The sequence below is a fragment of the Diprion similis genome, chromosome 6 (genome assembly GCF_021155765.1).
Source record: "Diprion similis isolate iyDipSimi1 chromosome 6, iyDipSimi1.1, whole genome shotgun sequence".
NCBI lineage: Eukaryota > Metazoa > Arthropoda > Insecta > Hymenoptera > Diprionidae > Diprion > Diprion similis.
In genome coordinates this window covers 7268259-7289283 of record NC_060110.1, presented here as the reverse complement: position 1 = coordinate 7289283, position 21025 = coordinate 7268259, and the positions used below count along the sequence as shown (strand labels likewise).

The following is a 21025-nucleotide window of genomic DNA, read 5'->3' as shown; positions in this document are numbered from 1 at the left end:
TCCGCAAAAGCCAGATTAGGATTCACACACACATGGGTTTGCATATCGGCACTGTACGCATTTACGGAACCGCGTTGGCTGTAATCTTGCCTAACTGTATAGATCTATGGTGAATTAAACCTGCGTTCAAACTCTCAGGGTAATCTAATCGTAGGTATATGAATATAATCTGCTCGATAACTAGTTTTTGGAACAAAAATAAAAACTTCTACTGACTATTCCTAATGGTTACTTGTTAATTATAAGAAGTTAACAATAAATTAAATTTGAAACTCAAGGATAAGTTTTTTGTTTCGTTCGAGAAGTTTTTTTTCTTTTTGTTTCTTTAATTTTAACAAATCTCTGCGTTTTTGGGCCTTTGCAATGTTGATCCAAAACACAGGGTTAGCCGAAAGATGTCCCAACAAATTCTCGCAATGAGCTAAAAGTTCACATAACGACGAAAAGTATCGCAAAAAATACTCTTCTTACAGCATGTTTCGAAGCGACTTGATAACACTAATCACACTCGGCGTGATTTCTTCTTCTTTGGAGAATTCCGTGTCGATATTCGAACGATCAATGTTCGTTCTTTGTTGGTCGACATCAGACGGATATGTTTTCTTTCGTAACCGAGTGAATCGCAGACGAGGATTCGTGTGTTTCGCAGGGGCTGAGGAGCTCCTTAACCCGTGATGACGACGCGAGCTCATCGTCGTCACGGATGATCGAGCTGGCATGACATTCCAGATTACGTCTTCGCGGGCGGAGCAAGAGCAATGCCCTAACCGGGTAGTGCCGGCAGACTCTATTCAACCTGCAGACGACTCGGCTTATAACTTTTCCGGTTTTATACCATCAGGTTTCACGGTTGAATCTCATAGTCCCGTCGTTTAATGGTTCATACGCCATAGAAATGTATAATCACGGATACGTGACACCTAGAATAACACCAAATTATCATTTATCGCAAACGATGTAGGATCACACGACGTTACTTCAGAAAGTAATGCACCTTTTTGCAACAAATTGTTTTTACCGATCAATTCGCTCGAAATCAGAAGACTGTTACGTAAATTTAGAAAATATTCATCAATCATTTGTTTCGAGTTTTTGAAGAAGCCTATAGAATGCCAAACTGTAGAATCTCAGAATTCTATACTTTGTCTTTCTGTGTTTGCAATTTTCCATACTTGGACTTTTCACATTTTTAAATTCTACGAATAAGATTTTAGCGTCTATGAAAATTCGATGTTCCGGTGCTTGTATCAATCGGCAATTCTAGTTTTTCACCCGTATCCAATTTGTTTAAAGTAACAATGCAGAAATTGATCGTTTCAAGTAAATTGGAAAACATTCATTTTGATTCAGGATAAAATTATAATCCTGTATCGTAAAATGTTTAATTGACACAAGAGAGTCTGGAAGTGAATTCTACAATTTCGACATCTCCTTTTCCTGCTCCTCTGAGAAACAGGAAACACGTGAATTCGGTTTTCACTGCACGAATCTTCCCAGTAAAAAATCGAAGTGTGAATCAAGGTGAAGGCGATCGGCGACCGCGAAATGGGAATGCCAAGTGCGATCGTTTGCCAGGTTATCGGGACTCGGTGGTTCTCCTCACGGAGTTGGATCAAGCGTGAACTTCGGTATACCTACCTGTGAATAATTCAGAAGTGTGAAGGTGGCGTAAATCATTCGGCCAAAGCGGAGCGGTCGCTTTTTGAATTTCAATTAAATAACGACGTCCTCACCCGCGTCACCAATCGGTCGGATCTCACGTATCTAATCGTCCACGCACCTCAACGAATTCACAGTTAAAACGACGACCTTCGAATAAATTTTGCTCCAAAATCTGCAATTGCTGCAATTAAAGAAAAACGTAATTGGAAATTGTCGAAATAAACATATAATTATCGATCATTTCTTCAAGTGCTTAACAAGCTAGACCAAGAGTTGGTTTATGGCTCTTGCATTAAAATTAAATTGCCTGAAAGAAGAAGACCAGGAAATGTACCTACAATTTTTTTCCACCGACCTTAGTCTGGCGTCAAGAAGAGTGTTCCTCTCTGTGAAACGAGACGAAACGAGGTTGCATCGAGGACTGGAGAATTATGCATGGATGATGACTCCACGGAATTGAGAAGTGTTGAATAAACGGCGAAACCTTTAGAGGAAGCATGCATGTGCAACCGTTACCACCATCATCATCGACATCATCGACATCATCATCATCGTCGTCACAGTGTCCGGTAAAATATGGGTTCTTCCTTCTCTCTCACAAAACGGCGACGCGTGGCATGCAAAACTCGTACAAGTGACGCAACGTGACATTAACTTGGCTGGAAACGATCACGCCTCTCCAACTCCCGAGGTCTACAACCTCGGATTAACTTTTTCGAAAGAAATTCAAGAAGGTTGTTCAAACGCAGCTGTGCTTACCGTCTTCACACACGCATACACCAAAAATTAGACAAAAAGAATGGACCAAGTATATACCTAAATGCCTTGAGTGCCCGATGTTTTTTCTTTTGGCTTTCTTCCTTGTTCCACAGTGTCTCTCCTCCGGATCCCTGCAGCTTCCTATTACACACCGTCTTTTTTTGAAAAGAGAATAATAAGTAAAACACCGGCATGTAACTCTCGGCCGACTGCTCCGACCGCTCCCCACCATCGTCGTATAGAGACTAAGATCTATGACGATAACACCATGTGGATACAAACTAGCTAGATATGCGATTGTTCCGGTACGCGGTGTGGAAAATTGTGTGTAAACTGAGAAAACTGTTCTCTTCATTATGCGCTCGCGGGGGGATAATTTCTTGTTTCAAATGCAACCGGGATTGCAAGATCTTTTTGTTGATTTAACGGAAATATTTCACGAATAATCAATGTCCCGCAGGGTGACGTGAATTAAACCAGTGGTAACCCATATTCGGTCTTGTTTGTCGTATTAAAGAGATAACGGAAATTGGAGATCTTTGAAAAACAGCCATTAACACTTGGATAGCGTTAAAATTGGCGAAATGCTGTTCAATTTACCGTTCAAACATACGCTTCAGGTATAAATGACATAGATGCAAGATTAATGTCAGATCAACTTGACGAAAACGTGTTAATTTAGCAACCGAAACTTTAAGCGTTAACACTTAAAATTTTTTCCAGTACCATGAATGGTAGATTTCAGTTACTACAAATTATTTGAACAGGTTAAAATACACCCGGTAATTTTGACCAAGTTATTTCACTTCTCAGCGTGGATAGACACACAATTTTTGTCTCGCTGTTCTGGCATAACGGGTAATGTGAAGTCAGTTCTCACGACGCTTACAGGATATCGTGACAGTGGGGTGGTCGTAAAAAATAAGATTCAAAATTCCCGGACTTGTCTGTCTGGACCTCCGGAGTCAAGTTTTTGTTTTTCCCCGCGCTATTTGAAAATGGGCGGGCAGGAATCGAAAAGTAAAATGGTCACACAATAAAATAATGATCACATTATCGAATTTTTAAATCACAAAAATATCTGCTTCGTAGAATTTCAAAATAGAGAAAGTCATGAAGTAAGTAAAAGTTAAAGTGTATGAGAAATATTCTAAATAATATTGTTGAAATTACAAGAAAATGTGGTGCTAGTAACTATTTGGTATATGATTATAGTTTTTAACACTATGTTTACTGATCATTGCAAAGTTAAATCTGTTTGTCTAGTGTACTACATGTTTTAATTGAATTACTAAATGTTTTTAGTTAAATAATGCTCAAACATCAATTCATTCTTGTACCAATATCGAATTATCGCAATATTTACCAGAAAATATATTACGAGTGTCCACAATTATAAAAAGAAAAGTTACATATACTGAATTTTTGATTACGGCTAAAAAACTGATTTTCATTTTATACCGAGGAACATATTTTTTTAATTATTCGTAAAAAAATTGAAATAGTCGACGACAGTGTAGTAACCACAACTATAAATGGCTTTCAGTGTAGAAAGATTAACGCAAACATCGGTTTTATAAAATTTTTAAATGTAGATAATCGAAATATCGAAAAGTCAGTCAGGCTTTCAATATTCCTATCCATTCCAACGATTCTATATTCTAGCGTTCTGTACTCAAACCATTCCACATTTGTATTTTTATATACTTCATCTTTCAACAATTCGATCCTCGTATACTTCGACTTTCCATAATTTGAAATTCTCTGAAATAGAATCCTTTAGTCTTTACAAATTTGGCATCCCCAAGATCCTCCCGTCTCGCACCATCAATCCCACTTTCTTACCCCCACTCGAGGATGAGTGTATTTGAAGGCCCATAAATTTCGGAATCGCGATATTCGCCTATTTCCCCCGAAAGACCCAGGACATATCCCAATTCCCCGGAACCCCGAGTGCCACGAAGTCGCCGATACATCACTCGTGCATCGTATGTCCCGTTTCCCAAACACGAAATCGCATAGATCGGAAGAAGCCGGGGATAATAATCGCGTCCTTTCACACGACGGGCCATCGTCATCCTCCGGGGTTTCGGGGGCCGAAGAAGGGGGCAGCGAGATGGCAGTCGGGCGTAGTAGGGGGCGGCAGAGGCGCACCTGTAATGGCCCGAGGACTCCGGGGGATCCGCAGGGAGGTCCGAAGCTCTCTTTGTGGAGGTAAGTGCCCGCCACTCGCCACGGTAAAGCCGGGCAACGTGCAGGTGTGTGATACCAGTCAGCGAGCTGCCGTGATCCAGGACGGCCGCTTCTCCCGTCTTATTAAGAGGACCTCAGGGAGGCCGAGAGCCTCGCGTATCTAGACGGTGAAACGCGTTACCCGGAGCTGGATAAACGTCGGCCGAAGGAGGAGCAGGAAAATAGCCGGCGCCGATCTTCTCTGTCTTTGTACGCCGCAGCGAGGAGCTGCAGGGAGGCAAAAACCATCCGAGGGAAATAAGCAAAAGGAAGAAGAAGGCGAAGAAGAAGGTCACTACCCTTCCGAGAGCGGCAAGGCCAGCGGTGAGATTACACGGATTGCATCGCTACACCGGACACTTAAACCCTGTCATAATTTTGCCCGGACGGAGATTGAGTCGTATACACTGATATATAGACACGCACACACACACACACACACACACACAGTAACAGACACCTGTAATTCTCCTTAGTGCAGGTTCAGACCTTCTGTGATTATTTGTGTCCGTATATCCTAAGCCTGTCTGAAATTTTTATCGCGAGCACAATCCGACAGGATCGGCCGTATCTTTGGCCCTTTACTGCGGCATCGACGAGTCAGCTGTAAGTTTTTCAACCTGTATTTGTTATAGCCTATAAGTCGTTATTTGTGTAGCATCCGTATCGTTCGTGCTTCGATGCGATTCGCTGTTTCGTCCTTTCTCCTTTCTCGTACGCACTTTTTTACTCTCTTCGCCGAATTTCGAAACTTATTTTCGGTTGCGTCATCGCGACTTTAATGCAGTTCATTTCATATTTATTTTTATGCAATTTTAACGATGAGTTCTAAGGATATTTTCTGTTTTCAATACGATTAGTGGTGTGAAGTAATTTTTTTGTTTTGTCGATTTACAAAATTGCAACTCGTGAATCAATCTGGTGCAAAGAATCATCGACAGGTGTCACTGAAATCTCGACGTTCGCGCGACAAAAGAAGTTTGAATATATATAACATAACCTCTAATAACGATTATTTATTACTACGATTTCGCACGATCTTTAAAGTACTAGCCACTGAATGACTTCACTTTAAGGATTACTGCGTTTAGTATACTTTTCAAGTGTCGAAACAACCCGAAAAATATTGCATCGCATTATAAAATCGAAATATCAGGTCACACGTCATATATGCGCTCTTTTTATCACGATGTAATTTATCTTTGATTTTTATCCTCTTCGTATCTCATCTCCGAGTCCACCGACCTTTACTTGAATCTAAAAAAACCTATTTTGCTGGTTTTACCGTATTATTGTTTAAAAAACAGGATAAAAAAGGAGATGACAAAGGTACTTTAAGCGTCGATTATGTAGATCTGAAACTGATCGCGTTCATTGGGTGGTGAAATTAACTCGCCCAGTTCGTTCGACTTGACGTCACAATATCTCCACTGATCAATACGGTATAAAAACACCCGGCAACGTGAAGCAGCTTGTATCTTTTTAACGGGGGTTTCTCGAATGGTGTGAAAACCAAGCTTTTCAACTTCCGTGAATCTCACTTCAACGATGTCAGTTTGACTTGAAATATCTTCGGCCCAAAAGATTTATACAACGTTTCCCAATTGCGTCTGAACCCTAAAGCGTAGCCTTCGTACAGTTTTTCGTTTCTTCGTCCCACCAAGTATATAATGTTATGTATCCCAGAGTCCGAAGTCTGGTGGTGGTCAAGGCCATCGCCTCGAAGAAAAGAGAACCCGCGAGTTCCAGAACTTCTGGTCCAGTGTTTTCCTGCCGCACTACTTCCACTCTGTGTTACATGCAGAAACGAAACCAATATTCCGGCAGCTCTGCCTACTTCCGATGAATTATTCAACCATGTCGACCATTTGCTTCGTCTTGTCGATTCTGAAATATAGAATGTTCAAAACAACCTCATAACTTGTTGAATGTACTCACTTGAATTGTAGTACCAGCTCACTTCGAAAAGCTTTGTTGCTATGCGAAAGAACTGTTTCTAAGTTATGGTTTGAAGGAAGTGAAATAAATAAAAAGCTACTTAAAACTTCGTCGAAACGTAAACTATCATTCGCTTTTTTGTCGTGCCAATTTCTCGTAAAATTTAAACCTGATTGTGCGAAGATGTTGAGCGTAATCTGTGTCAAAAGATTATAAGATACCGACTTAAAATGTAACACAGCCATGTGGGAAACCAGTTCTGAAAACACGTGTGCATTTGCCGCAGATATGTAAGCGATATTCCACATTTCAACAAAAGTTTTTAATGTCTTTGCATATTGTGATTCGTTCGAACAAAGTGTAGACATGTTCTATGAGAAATACGAAACTTTTATTGCGGGAATTGAATTGGCGGGAAATTTGGAACGTTTGAAAATTTTTGAGATAGAAATTTACCGCAAACGCGGCCGCACCTACGAATAATCCGTATAGATTCGGTTTTAGGATCTCGCCTAGAATCTGGAATATGCTGACGAGTGACCAGTGACCGGTGACCAGCGCGGAATATGACTGGACCGTTCATAATACCGTTACACTCTTCCATTCAACGAGTGTCTAGGATTACGCGAGATAGAAAGAGAAAGAGAAGAGTTCGAACAGCAAATGAGTACGTGGTTGGAAACGATGCTGCTGTTTGACTGCATCGCGCGCAATTAATTTACCGCAGTAACAATATGTATAACAATCCGGAAATCGCACGCGAAACCTAATAGGCGTTCAAAAAACTGTGAATTCCACAGCATAACTTCAAATAACGCGATTACAGAGCTGATTTTGTAATTTTCTATTCGATCTAGCGAGAAGTTTCGTGATACAGGAGCGTAAAAAGCGAGAGGAAACTTTCGACGCGGTGTCCGATCAATCAGAGCATAAGATTTTTTATCACAATACGTAGTCGCGTGCTGGTTTTCCGATAGCCTAAGACACGTATTTCAATTCAATTACACCCGGTCATCGGTGAGTTGTCAGGAAGACGCCGCACCGTTGCTCGAGGGTTAAATTGCCCGGCGACTTTCGTTATACCGCTATGTACTTTCGACCGCGATCGTTTACTCCGAAATATTTCAATTCCTAGTGTTTTCGTTGATACCGCCCGGAGCATCGATCAAGCGATTCCACCGCGGCCGCGCGAAAGCGGCCTTGAACAAAAGTACTCGTACTTTTAAGTGCTCGGAAATCGGAGGCGGCCACGGTCATGTGCGTTACTGTCATCCGGAAGGCAGCGAAGAACGAAAATACAAACAAAAATGGGCAAGAGTCACTCGCCTTATGGTCCCTCGACGAACGTTCACCGCTATCGGCCGAACGCAGACCACCGAACTCGCTTTACGGTCCTGCGGTTATTTCTGTCCATTACAGTTACTTCGATCTTGCGAAGAACAGGGCTACGTCTTTGTGACACACTTTCGGCCATCGCCCGACCCGATTATATAGCCACGACCTCGCCCACGTGGAATTTCAAATATTGTGCGAACACTGACCGCCAGTGAGGGCCACGTTTCTTCATCACGGAAATATATCAAGCAGCTTCCGGGATGTGCGGGTCATGATTCAATGAAAATTTATACGCGAAATAGCTGTGCGCGACTAAAGAAAGAGATTGCATTTTTTAATTTGTAACTGAAAACGGTTATCAGCGGTTACAATTGTTTATAACAATTTTCTCATAATCAAGGATCCACATAATCACATTTTTTTTTTTGAATGAAAGGAAAACTTATTTCAATAATGATTGATTTCTATCAGAACTTAGGATGAGGATGAAGTTAATGTTTAGAAATAATCGTTATTTTGCATCTTTAGAATCGTCGGAAATTTGATAAACCAAGATAAACAAAACATACTCATATCTTTAAAAGCCAATCCCTTAAAAGTTATTCAGAAATTGCACAGTGATGATTTTTTATCCTGCTGTCTCGTTATGTTAATGTTACTAACTTCAGCCTATTAGCTTATGCATTTTCTTCTACTCCCGGCCTTGGTTGACTAATCCAAGATTTTAGATCAGTTCGAAAACAGAGGATTTTCGCCTGAGAAGTTTCAGTTAGCTTTCTGAACTCTGTAATCTTCATAAGATGATTCTTTCGATAAGAATCTCAACAAATTTCTGTCGACTGGAATCAGTCATTCTTTATATATTCCAATATGTCGAAAATGAAAATGCATCATTTTCTGAAGATCCATAAAAAAATTAATCCTTATGATTGCTTCTGGTCTATGTAAATATTCGAAAGATGTTTCTTCTCACATTACGATTGCCCAATTATAATTTCTAAACATCGTGAAGTTCTAATCTCGAAGTATGTAAAACATCTGCGAGCATGTGTCGATCGTGAAGATTTTCAACGCCCAACGACAAACCTGCGGTAAAAAGAAGAAAAAAAATAGTAAAAAAAGTTGAATGAGATAACGGTGTAGCGCGAGTATAGTCCAAGGTAACTGTATAACCAGTCGATCGCAAATCATTCATCACCGATCGGACCTGTACCGTTTTCGGTATTTCCCTCGTCCTGGTGTTCACTCTTAACCGAAACCACGAACCCATACATGCATAATGAAGCGTGCTATTTTCCGGCTTGATTATGTGCAACGGCAACGGCAACAGCAGCAGCAGCAGCGTGTGCAATGCTCAACTGGACATTAAAAAGTAACGGGGGTTGACGACGCGTTGTAAATCGACTTCGCGTGGCCCCGTGCCCTCTTATTTGCTCTCTCTCGGTGCAAACATTAGTAACTGCTCGAAAATGAGTCACGAATATTTGCGAAGCCTCTCACAGTCCGCTCTATACCTGGTCATATTATTTACCCACGGGTGTAGACATCCCGAACACGCTTTGTATATCCGTCGATAAAAATGTAATTGTAACCGGTATGATACGTCGTCGCGAACCGCGGGGCAACCGGTCCGCTCTTGTCCAAGCTAGACTTTTTTCTCACCAATTTTTGGGGGCGTCAACCAGCGATCGGTCAACGTCCAGCCCGCGGCCTCACCGCGAGCTTCGGCTTTGGGTCAGTAGTGCCTCACGGAAGCCGCATGCGTTCCAAATCAGACTCTCACATCAGTCGGTAACCACGTCATGTTCTACGAATTGGATCTATTGACTCACGTCATTCCGAGACGTTTTCGATATTTGTGATAAGTTGATGAATTCTGTATTACCCGTTGAGTTAAGCGATCTGACATTTTTTAGGTTTTTAAACCCGATCGTTTCCAAAATGAACTTTGTCTGGAGTTCGGGTGCCATGCAAATCGGAAATTCAACATCAGATAGGGTTAATTTTTTCCAGTGTAGAAGAAAATTTTCGAACCATCCAATTCGTCACCTTGGACAGTTTCGAAGAAACTTGTCGTTCGTTGTGTTTAAAACTATATAACGAACTCGATTATTGAAGAGGATTTCCTTGGACCGGACGAGAGTTATAAAACCGAAGGAGATCACGTGGGGCGAAAAATCAGTGATTAGTTGACTAACGGACGTGACAAGCCGTAAGCCAACGTGAGCAATTAGGATTCTTCCGACAATCGCGTCGATTGGGAAGCCTAACTATTATACGTGTTAAGCTGCCGCCCCTGATCCAAGTTTGCATTTGAAATGACTAGGCAGACGTTGGCACCCACCTACTTTCTTTTCGGCGTAATTGTTAGAGTCGTCGGGTGTATCCCACGCCAGGTGAATAAAAATCACACCTCAAGCCGCGGTTCACCTATCCGTACCTGCCTCCTACGTATGTGCGTCAAATGCACACGACCGGCTCACTGGGTCGCTTTTGAGAAACGTGTTCAGGGTTTATTAGCCTCTCACAAATTTACGAGACGAGAACCAATTCGGAGCGTGTCAGCCACGTACCGACTGCTAATTGCCGGAACGGTTGTCGGCTTGTCAACTATTAACACTCCGGATTAGTTAATTGTAAAGTTCATCAACCCAGAGCTCAAGATTTGAATTAAGATGACATCAACGAAACGTTGAATAATATTTTTAAAATGTTGTGCAAATCGAAAAAACGGGCAAGGGATCCAATCACTCTTTAAGAGTGCGGGTTTTTGTGAACAACTCTTCCGAATCCTGATGGAATCCCTGTGGAATCCTATAAAGGCCAATGTGCGCAATATTTGAAAGTCAAAAATCCTTCGCAAGATAGTAAATAGTTTCTTGAAGTCCGAGTAGCAGACAATGTCAAATAATATTTAACTCGCTTGAAGCAATTTACAGTCGACATGGAAAACCGCAGAATTTGCAAAACCTTGAGGATAATGGGCCTGTTTGCCGATTCATTCGACAATGACTGAAACTGATCTTGAATTAGACATTGTGTCCAATTCAAGCAAACGAGCGCTATCATAGCTCAACAAAAAAAGACATCAAAACACCAAACCTTCTTCAATTTATTGGTAATCTGAAATCTAATGACACTCAATGGATTTCCCAATAACTGTATCTGTACCTTGACAAATTCAAGAGATATCAATGTACTCCTATAAATTATTATACTAGTTAACTAACGACAAAAATGTGTTTTTTTCATCGACTGCCATCATTAAAATCAATTTCCCGTCACAGGTTATTCTTCACATTATTACACAATCAAGGTAAAATTAAACACTAACTTGAACCTTTGCTCTCTTTCCGTTTCAAGGTTAATCGAAACCGCTCAAAATGAGGTGGGTCTGGAGATGGCCGCTGTTATTAGTGGCCCTAGGGGTGATGACGAGTGGACTTCCGGTTCCCGACGAAAACGTGGACACGTCAACGGAAGTTCTGGGTTCCAGGTGAGTGATGGCGGGTTGAAGCGTACGTGAGTGGACGAGTAGGCTGAAATAAATTCTCAAATTCTATCCATTGATCGCAGCGTCGTCACATCCGTATCCGTAGTGATGGGAGATGGAAACAGCAGCGCTGAGAAAGGGTCTGATAAATCAGGCACCAAGAAGGTGACCAACGACCTCCCCGCTTCCACTGTCGACATGCTGAAGCCCGACGGTTTCCAGTTTTACACCGTCGATGAAAAGGGCCAGCTGATCACCCGCCAAATGACCGACTCCGAGATACAGAGCATCATCGCTGCCGGGGGTGGGCCTTTTCCAATTGAGACTCAAGACCCTGAGAAGGCCGAAGAAAACATGACTGGAGAAATGAAGGTAGGCGGTCAATGCCTAGCTTGGGTAGACGATGTTTTTTTTTTACCGTGAAATGCACTCTTCAGACATTATATGAATATACGTAATACGTGACCATCGTTATTTTTCCTGTGTTGAAGGTTGCTGATGTCGTTCAAAACGTGCAGAACGTGCTCAAGGAAGAGCTCAACAAGCCAGCGACGGTCATGGGCACCGTGCCGACAATACCTGGTCACGCGAACGACGAATGGAGCAGCATTCTACCCTCAATATTAGGAGGGGAGGCTGACTCAGCGCCCGTGACGGTAACAGAAGCCGATATGCCTGTGCTTCCCGTCCTTCCTGACCCAGAAACTAAGGTGAATATTAGCATGGTTGTGAAGAAGCCTGAAACCCCGGAAGTCTCTGCGGTTGCCAGTCCTCAGGAAGAGATTGCAAAGCCATCAGATGACAAGAAGCAGTCTCCTACTTCATCTTTGACTTCTGAAGGTGCTACAAAACCTGTCAAGGAGGATTCTACATCGACCAAAAAACCAGAAGAGGAGAAAGAGCGCCACCCAGTCCAGCAGAAACCTTCAGAGAAACCGGAAGAAAACCCAGAAAGGCCCATGATCCCGGTACCCGTGATAACGGCCGATAGTAGCCACTCGACAATGGAGGACCCGTCGACTACTGAGTCGAAGCCAGTGTACCAAATACTGAACACGCTGTCTGCCGATGAAGTGAAAAACGAAGCCGAAAAGACTGAATCCAGTGCGGTTCCCGAGAAGGAATCTGAAATACCGAAAGAGGAACTGAAGAAGCCTGAAGTTCTTGATGGACTACCTGCCGCTGAAACACCGAGCATGACGACGCCGAAAACCATCGAGATGGAAGTCACGTCAAGCTTCGTCTCTGTACCACAAAAAGACTCTGAGAAACCAATGACTGCTTCAGATGTCAAAGTGGTTGAAGAAGTGGCAGATTCTAAGCCGATTATCGCGCCTCAAGCAACACCCTCGATCACTCTGGAAGCTCCGGCACCAGTCCCGGAAGCACCCGTAAAAATTATGGAGTCTGTTGAAAAACCTACGCAAGATACACTTGTCAAGATTACGGAGTTTGTCGAAAAACCTGAACAAAATGTTCCAGTGAAAGTTGTGGAGTCTGTTGAAGAACCTACCCAAAATAGTCCTCCAAAAATTATGGAGACTGTTGAACAGCCTGCTCAAATTGTTCCCGTAAAAGTTATGGACCCCGTTGGAAAACCTACGCAAGATGTTCCCGTAAAAGTTATGGACCCTGTTGAAGAACCTACGCAAGATGTTCCAGTAAAAATTATGGAGCCTGTTGGAGAACCTGCACAAAATGTTCCAGTAAAAATAATGGAGCCTGTTGAAAAACCTACGCAAGATGCTCCTGTAAAAGTTATGGAGTCTGCTGAACAACCTGCACAAGATGTTCCAGTAAAAGTTATGGAGCCTGTTGGAGAACCTGCACAAGATGTTCCAGTAAAAATTATGGAGCCTGTTGAACAACCTACGCAAGATGATTCCGTAAAGGTTATGGAGCCTGCTGAACAACCTGCACAAGATGTTCCAGTAAAAATTATGGAGCCTGTTGAACAACCTACGCAAGATGATTCCGTAAAGGTTATGGAGCCTGCTGAACAACCTGCACAAGATGTTCCAGTAAAAATTATGGAGCCTGTTGAACAACCTACGCAAGATGATTCCGTAAAGGTTATGGAACCTGCTGAACAACCTGCACAACATGTTCCAGTAAAACTTATGGAGCCTGTCGAAAAACCTACGCAAAATGTTCCCGTAAAAATTACAGAGCCCGCCGAGAAACCTGCACAAGATGTTCCGGTAAAAATTATGGAGCCTGTTGAACAACCTGCACAAGATGTTCCAGTAAAAGTTATGGAACCTGCTGAAAAACCTGCACAGGATATTCCTGTTGAAGTTGCCAAGCCCGTTGAAAAGCCATCAATAGAGTCTCATGACAAAGAGCCCTTTTCAACTCCTGAAGCAACAATTTCAACTATGACAGCAATGACTATGGAGCAAGAGATGGTGAATATGCTCCCTCAGTCGATAGACACCATAGTTAAAGAGCTGATTTCAGAGAACGCAAATGATATGACGAAGGAGACAACCGATAACGTCGAACCTGAAAAAGTATCTGATTCTGCAACTGTTCCTGCTCCTGCAAAACCTCTAGCTCCTGAACCAGTTATGATTGAAGATACGAAGATGGACGAAGCTGATATGAAAGACACAGTATCAATACAGAAAGTTGGAGAGACTGCTGAATCAGCTACGAAGAAACCTGAAACTTCTGGAGGGGCAGAAATACCTCTTATGGCAGAATGGGATCCAGAAACACTCTTCCAAATGCTACCCGAAATAACTCCCGAACCTACAACTACGAAAATCGTACCGGAATCTCCGGCACCTACCGAAAAAGTTGAAGACGTTGACCCCGAAAAAACGAAAACTCGTCCGGAAATTTCGGAAACCCCCGAGATGACTGAGAATTTACTTCCTGTTGAGTTACAGGCACCGGCAACTGTCCAACTGGATGCTGGAGCAACTAACAAAGTTGAGACCATAGCTTCTTCCGGTGACGAGAATAATGATTCCGTTACTAAAACACCAATGGAGACTGGTGTGAAAAGTGAGCCAACGGCAGCTACGGAAAAAAAACCAGAAACTATGTTGAACGAATTAGCGGACTCCGTATCAAGCATGATATCCCAAATTTCGGAAACCATGACTTCCATGGTTCCGATTCCTGAGAAATCGGAGAACAAGGACGAACCCGTAAAGCGAGTTGAGGATGGATTGAAGGAGGAAGCCACTATGGTGAAGGTCGAGGTTCCGGAACCGATGACTACAGTGACGAGTGAGGAAACCAAACCTGCAGTTCTGGAAATACCAAACAAAGAAGATATCGTGAAACCCGAGACAACCGCGGTTGAAATTAAAATTGCAACCATTAAGGAGCCTGGACCAGTCCCGAGTGACGCTACTAACCTTGAGAGTAACCCATCGAAAACATCCGAGGTAGCCTCCACCGAACCTGAAGTGAAAATCGATTTCCAAAAACCAGAGATTCCAGTCAAGAACATGGGTTTACCTGTGATTGATGCTGCTACACCTGCTAGCGCTGACGCACCTAAAACGGAAGCCATTTCTGAAGATGGTACCAACCCCAATAAAGCCGAGACTACATCTGTAGTGGACGATAAAACAGATATAGTAAAAGCTTCTGTAGACGATCCTGAATCCATGCCAATTAAACCAGAAGCAGGGGATGTGATGAGTGCGGAGGCATTGTCGAATCCTGTGGAAAAGGCCAAGCCAGAAGTCGTCGTGGGCAAAGTGGAAGTCATGATGAATGATGGAAGTAAAAAAGAAACTGCACCAGAATCCAATGCACCCTCGGACATAGAGACGCCGATAGTAAGGATTGACATTGATGAAGCAAAGCCGACAGACTCATTGATTATGGACAGTCCAAGCCCAACCGAGTCACCATTTGTGAGGATTCAGATGATGAATCCCATCGCTACGATCAATCAGATGATCGACACAGCGCCTGCACAAGATCCCTCAATTGTCAAGGTTCAGCCGATTTCGTTCAACGACAAAGACATACAGACTTCTCCGCCTCAAAACATTGGAAGTGATTTAATTGCGGGTTCTCAACCAACGAAACCAACCGAAGTAACAACGCCTGAAGATTTATACAAACCGAAAGTTGTACCCGTAGTAAATGAGCTACCTGAAAATACGGCGTCTGCCGATCAAGAGGTCACCAAGTCTGAGCTTGAAATGACTTCCTCTATCAATTCGAAACCCACTACGGAAATTAAACCAATAACAACCAGTGACTCTGAAGCTGTGCAAGCAGAAGGTCAGCCTCTAGAGGCAAACAAGAATGAGAAACCTGAAGCGGAAATACTAAAAACAACTGAGGAATTGATGGAAACAAAGCCAGAAATTCAGGATACGGAAGATACTGCAGCTTCCAGCGAAGACGTAACAAAATTGGAAGCTCCCGTACAAACGGTTGTCATGATTGAATCTTCAGAAAAAACTCCTGAAAAGTTGGTCGATGAAGATGTTCCGACTGTTAGCACAGACATTTCTGCTATGGTACCACCGGAAGTGATTATTTCTACGACCGTCGAGGTGGAGCCAGCTAAAGATTTGCCTGAAAAGAAACCTGAGTTAATGAAAGACGATGCTGCAAAGCCACAGGTGCCTGAAGCGAAACCTGAAATGAGTGCTGATTCAATTGAAACTTCAACTGACGCATTTAAAACCACATCTGAAGTTAAAGAAGATTTTCCTTCAGACAAGACTGAAAGTAAACCGGAAACAGTTGCAGCTTCCGAAACGACGACGAAAACCATCGACAGTCCTAGTGACTCGATTCAAGACCCCATGACCGTTGAGGAGGGTATGCCTCTTGCTACACAAGTCAGTGCACAAAAACCTGGCGATAGTTCTGACGTTTCTACGCCGGTAACGAATGGTGATAAGATGCCAGAAAAGACCGAGTCCGATGGTTTGATCGAGGAAATTCAGACGCTGACCACACCAGCAAGCAAAGACGGTAGTCCGTTAGAAGTCGAAGCTTCCGTTGCTGAGACTATTGATGTAAAACCAGACTCTGAAATGTCTGAAGTCAAAGTGACCGAGGATTTACCCGCTGAATCTGAAGGTAATGACGTGGTACAGGATATGAAAGAATTTAGCGAGCCTTTGGCCAACCCTGAGTTGGTTCTAACTCCGGAGCAGAAACCTTCGTCCAATGAAATGCAAAATTCTGAGCCAACTCTGGAGGAAAAACCGTCGTCAAGTGAATTAGAAAAACCTGTGCTTATCGCAGCTATGGAAAAGGAGCCTTCATCAAACAAATTAGACGGTTCTGAACAGGTTTTAATTGTAAAGAAAGAGCCTTCATCGAATGAATCAGATAAGCCTGAACTGATTGCACCTGCGGAAAAAACCTCTGTTGTAAGTGAATCAGGTAAACTTGAGCCAGTATCTACACTGGACAAGAAACCATCGTCAGGTGACAAAGATGTTTCCGATGATACAAGCTCTACGCAAGCGAATATCGAAAAACTTTCAGTTCCGGTAGTATCCCCTGAAAAACCCGATGAGAAACCCGTCGTTACTGAAGCTGCAAATGAACAGGAGTTTACAAAGCCAACGGAACTCTTAGTTAAAGTTGACGTTACTTCTGAAAAAATTAAACCTGAAGACCCAACTGATTCGTCTATGGCTATGCCTGCTACCGAGAAGTTAGAGACGGTATCTGAAAGCGTAAAAATTGATGATATGAAAACTGTAGAGAATCCTGAGAAAATAACTATGGCTGTAGAAACTCCAGTAGCCGCAATGAATTCGCCTGAAAAACCCCAAACCAATTCCCCGATGGAAAATACTGAGATTCAGCCTGCAGAACCAGAAAGTACAATTTTGTCGGATTCGTTGTCCAAGGCTCCAGCAAGCCCTGAAATTCAGATGGATGAGGTTCAGACACCTGCCGCATCGAAACCTCAAATACCGATGGAAGAAGAGGTCAAGAAAACGGCAAACAAAGTTGAAACTAAACTTCCGGAAGTAGCCACAAGTCCAGCAACAAAAGTGAAAACGCCAGAGACAATGAAACCCGTATTGAAAATCGAAACAACTCCTCTAGCTGCACCGGAAAATAGCCTCATGAAAACACAGGAGGTTCGTGTTCAAGTAAATGAGACCGCAGTACGAGTAACAAAACGTCCAGTCCCGCAAGAGGATTCAAAAGTATCTGAAAATGAAAAGGAGAAAGTAAAGCCTACGAGTGCTATGGACTCGGTGATTACAACAGTCGAAGTTTCGAGTCAGCCAATTGAAGCTACAAAGGCACCGAGTGTTGAGAAGCCTGCATCGGTCACAGAATCGCAACAAAAACCGCAAGTGAGTAATGAAAAGAGTCAGGTAACTGACACGGCGACCAGGGAGGACGTGACAGAGATCAAAGAGAAAGTGAAAGATTCCGAGTTAGGATCTGTACAAAAGAAACCAGTAGCAGATCCTTACCTGAAGCTTGGCGAAGCGCAGAAACAAAAACCTGACAATAACGCGAAACCAACAAATTTAGAGAACAAAAAAGCAGAGACCGAGGAGAAATGGAGTCTGATACCACAAAGCACACCCTATCCCATCCTGAAACAAACCGCAAAACCGATTATGGTAGAAGCCACGTCGAACAACAAAAACGACGACGAATCACAGCAAGTTTCTGTGACACTGGAAGCGCATCAGAGTGCCGTGAATCTAGATGAGAGTACTCGGCAATTGGACAAAGACATCGGGATGTTCTCAGCCCTCTGCAATGAGCTTGCTTTCAGCTTCTGGACCGCGACTAACAAAGGTCTCAGTACAGCCAGGTCCCTCGCTCTGTCCCCATTCGGTATGACGAGCATGCTCGCCATGATGTTCCTTGGAGCCAGAGGCCCAACGTCTGGCCAGATGAACGACATCTTGAAACTCGACGACGTGGTGACGTTCAACCCTCATCTTGTATTCCAGAACGTAACCGATAGCGTGAACCTCGCAAGAGGTCAGGGTATCGCAAATGCCGCCTTCGTCAGGGAACTCTTCGCGGACAGAACAAAGGCCGGCAAGCTTCTGCCCTTCTACAAAGAACGAGCCCAACAGTTCTACGACGGACACATCGAAGAAGTGAACTTCGCCGCCATCAGCGACCTCGTTAGGCGCAGGACGAACCTACTGATCAGGCGTCAGACTGGAGGACGAATCCGTGACTTTGTCAAGGGCAACGTCATGCCCCTCAGGTCTCCGCTCGCTGCCCTCTCTGCCAATGTCTTCCAGACCGACTGTACTGGCGCCAGTTCCGAAGGCAGAGACGGCGAAATGTACTTCGCAGTTCTTCCTGCGGTGAGACAGAGGAAGCTCATTCCGGTTCCCGCGACAGTGTGGAGGTCCGGAGTTCTCGCTGGATACGAACCAGGACTTGATGCTACCGTCATCTCCCTCGGGGGTGTCAGCGACTTGGTCTCCACAATCTTCCTCCTGCCTGGACAGCAGGGTCTCGCCGCACCCGGCGATAGTCTCGATCACCTCGAGCGAAGACTTATCGAAGGGGCCTTCACACAGGGGACGTGGAAGAGGCTACTCAAGGTCCTCATACCTAGGATGGGTCTTGAGGTTCAGGTTCCGAAGTTCAGCCATCGCTCGATCGTCAATGCCACGGCTGCCCTCAAACGCATGGGACTCGATGACCTTTTCTCGATACACGCTGACCTTAAGGGGATTAACGGGGTTGGGAATGATCTCCATCTTGCTGATATGGTTCAAGTAAGGGCTTGTTGTTATGTTCGAAGGCTAATTTTAGCTGTTAGGAGTTTGCAGTGTTGATGGAATTCCAGATATTGCCCAGACTCAGAAAATCTTTTACGAGATTCGTAATACGGTCAAAAAAAATTATAGGATACATGCGCCATTCGTGACGACCTTCGTAAAATTCTATGTAACATTCACTTAATTTCTAATTTCTTAATTACTCGATTCATGACTAAAATCCGACTTTCAGAAAGTTTTGACGAGAATCCCGAAATACTGAAGGTACACTTAGTTATTCGAAAACGATTGTTTGCGTAGATCAAATCTCATCTTCTCTGTACCATTAGTGGCTCAACGTCAAATTAGACGTTATAAATACGGCCACAACTGGTACTCAGATGAGCGAACCGGTACACCAACACTCTATCATGAACAATTATTCAATTCTGAAAAAAATTCTGATTCCTTCATAGTAATTCATGAACTGAAATGGATAGGAGATCAAACATTCGTACACATGGCACTTTCATAAAATCAAACTTCTGCAATCCTGAAACTATTGAGATCGTTCATTAAGTAAACTCATTTAATTCCTTCCGCAGATCAATTTGTTCAGCACCTGCGGTGACGAGGCAATAAACGGTGGTCGTCATCACATTGAAATATACCCAGCCGGTCCGTTGAGAGGAGCTCGTGGCGAGAAAAACAACGCTGAAAGCAGGCCAGAGGATGATGAAGTCGAGCTGGAACCAAACGAGGATATACTCGAGCACGAAACGCGATCCAGGAGAAGCGTGAACGTGGCGGAATACGTCGAAGAATTCCACGACACGAAGAAGAGGTCGGTTTCGCAGTCGACGGAGGGAGGATTAGTAGCAGGCAACGAGAACTCCGAGGAAAGGTCGGAGCGCGCATCGAGTAAACTGAGAGAACCACTTGGTACCAAGGCGAAACAGGCCAGCAGACCATTGCTCAAATTGGACAGACCGTTCTTGTACTTTGTGAGACACAATCCAACGGGGATGATCCTTCACATGGGACGTTTCAATCCACGCCTAATGCCCTAGGAATAAGGGAATATTAAGACGATTAAGTATGTTGACGCGGTTTGCAGTGAGGAACGTACAGTTTAAATTGTAGTACGTTCACCGTCGTTATTTTATATTGTGGATATATATAGTATAAACAGGACACGAACGGACAGACGGACGGAATGATCCTAGATTCGAGGTCTGCCTGCATGAAGGTAATAAAGCCGATGCTCACCCTCAGGGCTCGATTTGCACAACTTGAGAACTTGCAGACTGGACGAATAATAATTTGTAAATATATATAAAATTATTATATATTGTATGCAGATAATCGACTCGGTCAAGAGTTTGCAGGTTATGGTACTACTAGTTGTATTTATTCATTGGCGCAGAACTAGGGTGGAATATCGTTTTCTTGTTTTTTTTTGTTTTTTTTTTTATACATAATTATAATTCATAGTAAATTTAACGATAATTGAACGTTTCCCCCAGTTCCGTGTCGATACATACGCACGTCTCAGACAAGATCAAAACTTAAATCTTAATCACGGTCCAAACTACGAAACAATTTTATATGATACGACGATAATTAATTACTCCATCTCTGGTATTTATTTTTATTCTGTTTATTTATAAATAAACAATCTTATCGAATTTATATCGTACTAAACGACAAGCGTGATGGTTGGAAAAAAATTTTTGTACTTCTTTTTGTGCTTGGGCTCTGATTGACATTTTTATATATATATATACGTACATGATATACATATAGTATAAATATAAATATACATCTTATGACTAACAAAGAAGAAGAATAAAATGATAATAAATACCTACAGTAGAAACTTGAGGTATACTTATTATCGATAATTAGT

The 21025-nt window shown here is 43.0% G+C and overlaps 1 protein-coding gene across 3 annotated transcripts in view; it reads left to right on the top strand.

The window, feature by feature from the left end:
• LOC124407649 (titin) overlaps positions 1 to 20561 on the top strand; it is a 30838-nt gene extending 10277 nt beyond the window's left edge. The window contains exons 1-5 of one of the 3 annotated variants that reach the window (XM_046883980.1): positions 4615 to 4977; positions 11290 to 11422; positions 11503 to 11791; positions 11911 to 19134; positions 19722 to 20561. In XM_046883980.1, coding sequence (XP_046739936.1) covers positions 11310 to 11422; positions 11503 to 11791; positions 11911 to 19134; positions 19722 to 20186 — 8091 coding nt within the window. In that variant the 5' untranslated portion in view covers positions 4615 to 4977; positions 11290 to 11309 and the 3' untranslated portion in view covers positions 20187 to 20561. Of the gene's footprint in view, positions 1 to 4614; positions 4978 to 5115; positions 5260 to 11289; positions 11423 to 11502; positions 11792 to 11910; positions 19135 to 19721 lie in introns of those variants that run through there. The other 2 variants (XM_046883979.1, XM_046883981.1) reach the window with 2 other exon arrangements.
• Positions 20562 to 21025: the final 464 nt, after the last annotated feature.